At 34.3% G+C, this 9,569-nt stretch overlaps 1 protein-coding gene across 1 annotated transcript; it reads left to right on the forward strand.

Annotated features, from left to right (window-relative positions):
* Window positions 1-4,030: 4,030 nt before the first annotated feature.
* On the forward strand, window positions 4,031-4,567 carry LOC135129958 (putative nuclease HARBI1). The gene has a single exon (XM_064057228.1). The coding sequence runs from the start codon at window positions 4,031-4,033 to the stop codon at window positions 4,565-4,567; it is 537 nt and encodes a 178-aa protein (XP_063913298.1).
* The last annotated feature ends 5,002 nt before the right edge of the window (window positions 4,568-9,569 follow it).

The following is a 9,569-nucleotide window of genomic DNA, read 5'->3' on the forward strand; positions in this document are numbered from 1 at the left end:
GGTCAGACATAGGGGTCAAACTTTCAGTGGAATCACTTGCCTTTAGCTTTTTTGACTTTCCGTCAAGAGAAAGATCAAGAGAGTTGGGTTCTGAGGTTTCTTCATCGTCATCATCAGTGAGAGGGCGCTTGTTGCTGCTAGCAGGAGCATTAAAAGAGTACAGATCAGTCGTTGTCAAGGCCACCGGGGTTGGGGCGGAGAGTGGATTTGGAGTAGCTTCAACAGTTAAATTAGGGCACTCGTTCGCGTGGTGGCCAGTTAATTTACATTTAAAGCAAATGTCATCGTATATAAAGAAAATTCGATAATTGGTGTTCTCGAATTTAAGTACTAGCGAGGAGGGTAACTCAACTGTGTCAGATGGTTGGACATATATCTGTCTTCTGGAATTCAATACATGACTGTACTCTTTGTCTTCATCATCTAGAATAGCAGCTTTCGTGACCGTCATTTGGGATAACGTCGTGAAGCCGAAAGCTTTGATCTGGTTTTCCAAGACTCTATTAGGAATTGAAGGATAAACATTTGAGAGAATGATACGACGCGCTGGGTTAATTAAACGACGTACGCAGATCCCTTTATCCTTTATGCTTATTGATGAATGGTTTGACACCACTTCATCTACCCAGAATGTAGCACTAAGGTATATGCAAATACGTTCTTTTGAGAGTTTGAAAGCGTAGATAACGTTTTTTGGCGAGACAATCTTACCTATAGCTTTTACGTAATCGGTTAATGTTAAGTCCGCAATAGCGTTACAAACTATCGCTTGTTCTTTTGTGGGAAATACTAGCGAATCGCCAGTCATTTTAAATAGAAGTGTGGCTGTTATATGTAGAAAAACTGAGGCGACAACTGCGACGTACCGCAGTCATTCGCCTCAAACATAAAAAGGTTGGAAGGCTGCTTATCGCAGTAAACAGAAAAAGCTAAGCGATAAAATACTTTAACTATTCTAGACTGCTACTGATATTATATGAAATTATCCCACAGGGGAGACCTGACCCCGTGCAGGTTGAGAAAATTCCCTTTGTTGTAAACAAAATAAGTAAATGTCCTAAAAGTTAACAATAAATGGAAAGAGCTCACCAAAACGACCAGGCTAAACACAGAGAAACGAGAATAAACGTCCGCACTCGGTGACCGTTCACTCTGAATTTTTATTACATTATTAATTACATCAAGTTGGCTTTTAATTTATAAACGTAGACGAGCAAGAAATACAAAAGAACAATCCTGAACTACGAAACTGGGTATTTGGTCCAGAGCCGGAACAATTTTTTAGTTTCCCACTAGCTTTGACTATGTTGTCATCCTCCGTAATTTTAACATTAATACATTTATTACAAGTACCACTGTTTAAAATGTCTCCAAATCTCCAGTATGTCAATTTTCCGGAACATTTGCCAGAATGACATTTTTCGCCCACAAAGAACGCTCAACTGACTCACAGACGAACTCCTCCCTGGCAATAGGCGTTATGCTAGACGTATTATTAAGTGTCTTAATGTCATGTAATAGTTCTTCTATAAATGAACGAACAGCTTCAGTACTGCCACAATATTCACTCTCACAACGGTTACAAAGAATTTTGATACTACTGAAGTTCAAGTTCAAATAAGATGAGCTTGATCAACAGATAAACCAATACAGGCAAAACGCAAATGAAGCCTACAATTAACACGCTCTGCAAATTTAATGATTTAATTGTACTTAATAATAATTAACAATAATAATAATTAGTTTGTACTCCTGCAAGAAAACACATAGCCGTAGTATTTGTACAACTGGAAATCATTTACTATTCTGGATTATTACTGCAGATTAGTCCCTCAGGGTAATGTCAACACATCCCGCGAACCTTCGCTTAAAAATTATGTTTTTAAAAAACTCTGAAAGAATGTTAACTAATTCAGCACGATCTCAAACATGGGTTTTTCAGATCTTTTATATCTGAAAACTCACCGCAATACGTTCAGGCTTTCCTGAACAACCATTCAACTTTAATATAATAATAATATAATAACATGCTTCAATGCGTTTAAGTGAAAAGAAATGAAAATAATTAATAATTTTCTGGAACGATTGGTTTTTAATTATGCAATAGGTTCATATGATGCTGTTTTATGTCGTTAATTAGATTATGTACTTTACCTATATGACTTGACTGCTCTTCTAGCTCTTCTAATTTTTTTTTTTTTCATAAACTGCTGAGAACTAAAAACTTAAAGAAATTAGATATATGATATTCTCGAAAAAAACCTCCTCTAGTACATCGTGCAATTTATTTGTAAAATAATGATGTTAGCTACGCGGATACGCCAACGCATTCCTTGTTTAGTTTTACAGTTACTGTCAAATAACTTCTAATTGAAGCGACAAATAGCTGCAATGCCAACATCGTTATTTTAAAAATAAATTGCGTTGTCTACTAGAGGATTTTTTTATTTCGATTATATATTACCGAGTGACTATTAATATTTATGATGTTTTTCTGTCGGGCAACATATTTAAATTTTTTTGTGGCATATCTGATCTCAAATTGAAATTTAGTGTGAACTGTGTACTGACATGATAACATTGCTACCGACACTTCAGAATTACCAACACAAAAATTATTAATAGTTACCCCGTATTATTAAACATACTTTGCTGTAGTGTTATAATTTCTTAAGGCGTCTTTATTTGTTCTTACTACCAACCGCTACATGGTTCTTGTAAGGTATTCAATATATTTTCAGAATGTAATATTTCCAACATTGGCAAACTTATTTTTATGAAATTTTAAATGTAACTTGTCCATAACTTTCTCTACAATTACACAAGGGCAGTTTTTTCCAAACCTGTATCATCATCAATCTTCTTAAAATTTTGTTGAAATTTTTCAACAAGTATCTTTGAAAATTAAAAATAAGTCAGTGAAATGGAGAAAGAAGATGGGGGGGATAAATTTAGCTTTCTCCTAGTTTTATGAGCAAGCAGTAGTCCCCGCCCACCCACCTCTTCTTCGTTCCAGTGACTTCTCTTAATATTGTTCAGTCCTAGCTTAAAAGTTTTTGCCCCGCCCACCCGCCCTTTTTTTCTTAGAAGATATGTCATTTACCAAAATCAATCTTATCTTAACAAGTACCTGCTAAGATAAGACTGATTTTGGCTAATGAGATACCTTCTGAGAAAAGAGGGCGGGTGGGCGGGGCTAGTACCAGCTAAGATAAACTAATTTTGGGAAATGAGATACCCTCTAAAAAAAGAGAGGGCGTGTGGGCGGGGTTAGTACCTGGTAAAATAAGATCGATTTTGGCAGATGACATACCCTATGAGAAAAGAGAGGGTGCGTGGGCGGGGATAATACCTTCTAACATAAGAGAGATTTTGGCAAATGGGATACCTTATAAGAGAAGAGAGGGCGGGTGGGCGGGGTTAGTACCTGCTAAGATAAAACTTATTTTGGGAAATGAGAGACCCTCTAAGAAAAGCGGTGGACCTAAATTGAAGACCAGGGGCCTATTCCACCATTCACTTTGCAACTTTGCAGTTTACACTTTACACTTTTCAAACGTACTTTGCGTTCCACCACACCCATCATAATTTATTAAGGTAAAGTAAAATGAAAAGTGAAAAGTATAAACTTTACGTTATGTTTTCTAATTTTCTGTTCCACCATTATAAAATTTTAGAAAGTAAAAGTGCAAAATTTACTCATTTTGCAATTTAGACGCAAAGTGGTCTATAAACCTTGCGTTGTCAAAGTGATTGCAAAATGATAAGAAGAATATTGTTTTCAAGCGATGAATCTAGTGAAAATGAAGATGAAAGACCGCCAAGACGAAAAATATATAAAGAAAGGGTACATTTTACCACTGAAAACGACTTTGATTTTAAAGAAGCATTCAGGTTAAATAAGGTACACGTGAAGTATGTCTTAGGCAAAATCGGAGCTAGGTTAGCCCCTGCAAATAGAAGAAACCATGCTCTAACAGCGGAGCAGCAACTATTGTTGACACTACATTGGCTAGGGAATGATGCCTAGATGCATGAGATAGCCATCATGCACGGCGTAAGAAAATCGACAGTTTGTCGAAGTATTAAGAAAGTTGTCAACATCATCATTGATACAATGTTTCAAGAGGAAGTTAGATGGCCAGAAAATACACAAGACATTGCCATGGAATTTTTGCGCAAAGGTGGATTCCCATGTGTCTGTGGATGTGTTGATGGCACCTTAATAAACATCGATAGCCCTTCTAATCATGAAGAAGTCTACGTTGATCGCTATGGCGATCATTCATTAAATGTCATGATGATATGCGGCCCAAATAATTATTTTTATGCAGTTAACGCAAATTGGCCTGGAAGCGTCCACGATTCCAGAGTCTTTCGAAACACCGCAATTTATAGAAGGTTTGAACAAGGATGGAGGCTTTTTCCAGGAGCAGTCATTTTGGGTGACTCAGCTTACGCAACACGACCGTGGTTGATGACTCCTCTCCACAGCAACCCTGGTGCTGAAGATGAAAGGCGGTACAACAACGCCCATAAATTGACACGGAAAAAAGTTGCAAAGTGAATGGTGGAATAGGCCCCAGGTAACTTGATTATCAAGGCCCAGCTCTGCAGGGATTGTTAAGCCGATCGATAAATTGCGGACCAAGTAAAGGATTAGTACCTTACACCGCGGGGGTCGCGGTCGGGTAGATCAGGTACTTACCTACTTATGATTTATGAAAATTTCAGAATTCGGTTCTCACTACTGTTTTCAGCTTATAAAACTTTTCAAATCGGAGGAAAAACTCTGACTTTTTTGTAAGAAATAAGACATAGTAAGAACTGCTTATGTTGAAAAAAACTACTTATTGTAAATTTTTGACAAAAAGTTTTTTTTCCGGTGATTTATAGGTACAATAATAATAATAACAACTACTGTGTTCCCAGAATTGAGAAGTTTCAGCCGCTTTTTATTTAATAGATAAATTACAGTGCTACATACTAATTAAAATTAATAAATTTTTTGGGGCATCCTGTGTAACGATGCTGAAAAATACGGCTGTAGAGATAACCCACACACGCGTAGACGTAATTAGTTCTTTAAGGTAAACGAACGAATTATTTTAGACTGTATGTAATATAATATAGAAACATATTATTTTATAACATTTAAATAAGATCTAGCAAAATTTTAATATTGCGTCATCATTTTGTTGTAAGCTATCAACAAACAAATTTTGGTTTTTGTTTAGCGTTTAACCATCTAGATTACATGATAGTTAGTTTTAAAGAAGTAATCCCATTGTGTAAGGAATTTTAGAAATTCTTTTCCCACTTTTCTTGAAAATTTGTAAACATACCTAATATACACTTAGCATATTTTCTGAGTTTTACATGTCAACATGTGTTTTCAAAAACTGTAAAATTATAAAATAATAAATCCCGTTATGTGGTTCTTGGTTAACGACTACAAAAAGTGAAACTGTAAAAGCATCATGTAAATGTAACCTATTTTTTACAGTTGAATACAGTCTGCTATATTCTTTTCAGTCACCCATTAAAGCGATACAATTGCTTAGAAAATTGCAGATTATTATTCTTACTGATGTCTCACAAATCTGATGAAAAACATAATAACGAATTAAGCAATTAAGTATTGTATTCTAATACAAACGATGACGTAAAGTACAACGAATTCGTAAATATGTTTCCCTTCGTTTTGTCCGAATGAAATTTTCCATTGTGTAACTAATTAAACAATTTCTTGTAACTGGCAGTTGAATTGACGTACCTACCTAAGTTGTAGCCACGTGACTGGCAATCACGTTTTAACTTGTGTGCTGGAATTGCTACTTTGAGAATGTTAGTTATGCAACGATCGACACTTGTAAGACATATTTCCAACAAAGCATTTTATTACATAAAGAATTTCTGATGACTAGTTTTTTTATAAGTAGCACTCCAAAACGTGAATACATTTGCAACGGTAACCGGTTCATAAATATCCACTGAAACACAAAAACAACGGTCTTAGCTGAAATGCAACACAAATTTAAAAATTAATTACATTTTAGTTTTGATAAAATCCAACCTAACTAAAGCATGTGTAATTTGCTGGCAGTAAAACTTGAGGTAGTTTGTCGTGACTTTTGAAAATCATTCAAAGATTGCAACCTTTCGTTCTTTTCCAGCACTTGAATTTCACTTGTTCAAGTATCCACCCTTGTTCCGGCACTTATGTTCCTCCAACTTCTTTAAAATCAGTCTAACATGCTTCCCTTTTTTTCTTTTGAAGCGCACCTAAATTATACTATTGTGTTTGTCCTCATTGATTTTTGCTTTAACCGATGTGTCTTTTATAACTCGCCCCTTTACTTGGTATCCTGCCTTTGTTTTAAAACAGTTCTTTTTTTAATGAATGACCCATATTTTGACATCTTAACATATCTCAAGATAATATTAAAAAAATAAATTATTATTTGCTTTTTCCATGAGCCATGAAATGCAAAGAAGTCGTAGAATTAGATATTGCAAAGTGACCAGGTTATAAATACTTATCTGCTAATGCTGCTAGTAAAGTAAAAACGGAAGCAAATTTTATCTTCTTGTTTGACATAAATGACCTGAACAGTGATAACTGTTTTAATTAATGTTACCAATTAATCGAAAGAAATAAATGCAGATATTCTTTTTCAATTGAAATGTAGCTTGTGTGGCTAACGCAATAAGCTACTAAAATAATACAGAAATAATCTCGAATTGGTTTATGCGGATGCGGAAAATCATTACTAGAAAAGAGAAGCACACAACCCTCGAGTTTTCTACCTGTAAACTGAGATTTGTCGTGAACACTTTTTCTAGTGGTTTCATAATTTTGCAAAATCATAAAGTATGAAAAAATAGGTTTCGCGTTTCCGTTTGTATGTCATTTGACGATTTTTATTAGACAAATAATCTCCGAAACTACAGAACTGATTATTGTAAAATTTTATGTGTATTAGGAATACCGTAAAAATAATTAACCAAACCAAAATTTGTCTAATCCTCCCCACCAATAATATAATGACGTCCCTTCATTGTTTTGGGTAGTTAAGGTTACCTACCTAAATTTTATAAAATAAGATGTTCCTGTACTTGCAGTTTATGAGTTTTTCCTATTTTTGTTTGTTATTATTTTAATTTTTATTGTTCAGTATGTTTCGTAGTAAAACTGAACCTCAAACACACAATACGAACCATACGAAATATGGCTCAGTGACAAGCACACTGGCTTTGCATTTGAAGGGTCTCCGGGGTTCGATCTTTGACTTTCCTTTTTTTTCCAAAACTATTCGTGAATCTTCTGAAGTTAAGTACTTGTTCACAATGTAAAGGGATCCTGAAGCTCCAAATTAAATATTCTTTATGAATTTTAAAGGGGTTATTTCTAGAATTTTTTTCATAATTCATGTTTAGATCAAATCAAATAAGAACATAATTAATTCAATCTTTTTTTACGAAAAAAGCATTTTAAAAACTGTTGATATTCAGTCCATTTGAGAAAATTGTAATATTCTTCCTTCAATAAAACGTAACTCTTTCGAATGTCAGTATTTTGTCCGCATAACTTAAACATTAGTAGCAGGGATGGAAGCTGAATAACTTTTTTTTATATTTATTATAAATAAAATGAAGGATTTTTCATGGAAGAGTAAAAGAATTACTTTTGAAAGTCTTTATTACAAACATTTTTTAATCAAAGTTTACTTGTGTTATTTGCTACGTTTTAAGAATGTTTAATGCAAAAAAATCGTAAAGGTGGTTTAAAAATTCGTGTCATTCTATATATAGGGCTATTCAGCTTAAATAACGAATTAGAAATGAGCGAATAAGCAGGAAACGTCAAAGTGTCCGGTCTGCAGAAAGTGTTGACAACGAAATAAGAGTTTTTGCCAGCGTTGCCTAAAATCCCCACATTTGTCAAGAGGCAGTCGCAGTGGAGACCAGGATAAGTCAGGCTTCTGTATGTAAAATTTTAAAGAGGAACAGTTCCCGTCCCTACGATGTGTACGTGGTTCATGAGCTACGAGAGGTTGATTATCCTCGAAGATTGCAGTTTTGCTAATTTGTTAGAGAACAACTTGCTACCGATCCAGGCTTTGTCGCATTAATCTTCGGCCTGCCAGAAGCCCTGACTTGACTCCTGGTTTGTTTTTTGTGGGGAACCATTCAAAAAAGGGTTTATCAAACTCCTTTTGAAGATATGGATGAACTGCAAAGACGAATAACTGAAACGTGTGCATCAATTAGTCCAGCAGTGTTAGAACGTATGAGGCACTCATTTATTGTTAGAGTAGAAGCATGTGAGCGAAACGGGGAACACATAGAACATTTGTTGTAGTTACTTTATTTTCTTAATAATTCGTTTCGTTATATTTGACAAAAATTAAATCTTTAATGTAATGCGTTTTAAGTACTGAAACAAGTTGCCTTATGGATTGAATTTGAAATATTTGAATTTTACATCACAAATGAGACGCATCACTACTAGGATTTGTGTTCTTTTTTAAAAAGAACTGAATCAAGGAATACGCGACTAATGTATTTTAAGTTGCAGACCAGATCACACTAAATTGGTTTTTTAAGCTGAAAAACCCTACATACGTATTGCATGTGTAGTAATTACGTGGTGGACACATCGCAAATCAACTTTGGACTTAGTTAGTTTAATCTAGTGTACCTATATAACAATGGCGACTGGTGTGTGTGTGTGTCCCAACTTACAACGTCTACAAACACACTGGACATGGTAAAATGATAATTTTCAATATTTAAAAAATTATCCCGAAATTTGTGTCATAATTATCGAAACTAATTTTTTATCTCGCTCCACTTGTATAAAATGTATCAAAACTTACATCCACTTTAATTACATCTAAAGATGTGTGTCTTGGATATATGATATGTTCAAGATATATTTTTGCTGATAAACGCCGGTGTTCATAAATTTAGCATTTTTTGAAGTAATTTATTCTTTCGTGTTTAGTCTTCTTCAGAACCGTGTATGTTTTACATAGTTTTTCATAAAACATGATTTTCTAAAACTCTAATAATTCTAAAAAACCTTACATGTTAGTTCGAATGTTTTTGTACTATAAAAAATTATGAAATAATTCAACTATATATAAATATTTTTTACTTCCCGAGCGTAAATTAAGGGATTATTGCAATCGAGTCCATCGGGGACTGGCTACTTTTTCGATGTTTCATGACCCCTAGAGTATGAAAAAATAGCTCCTCCATCTCCGTGCGTGTGTCTGCCGTTTGTGTCGATTTTTCTTAGACAGATATTCTTCGAAGCTACCAGACAGATTATTGCCAAACTTTATGTATGTTATGAATACCGTCTAGATGGTAACACTCTAATAATAACCAAAATGTGTCTGATCATCACCACCAACAATGAAATGTCGTCATCTCCAAATTTTACAATAGTAAATGTTAATTAAATTTTATAAAATAACATTTTCCTACAGTTTATAAATCCATGTTGAGTTCTTACCCTAAACATCCAGATTAAAAAAAAAACAAAACTGTATAACAAC

The sequence above is a fragment of the Zophobas morio genome, unplaced genomic scaffold (assembly GCF_036711695.1).
Source record: "Zophobas morio isolate AGI-343-1 ecotype UQ-CSIRO unplaced genomic scaffold, CSIRO_AGI_Zmor_V1 ptg000017l, whole genome shotgun sequence".
Classification (NCBI taxonomy): domain Eukaryota; kingdom Metazoa; phylum Arthropoda; class Insecta; order Coleoptera; family Tenebrionidae; genus Zophobas; species Zophobas morio.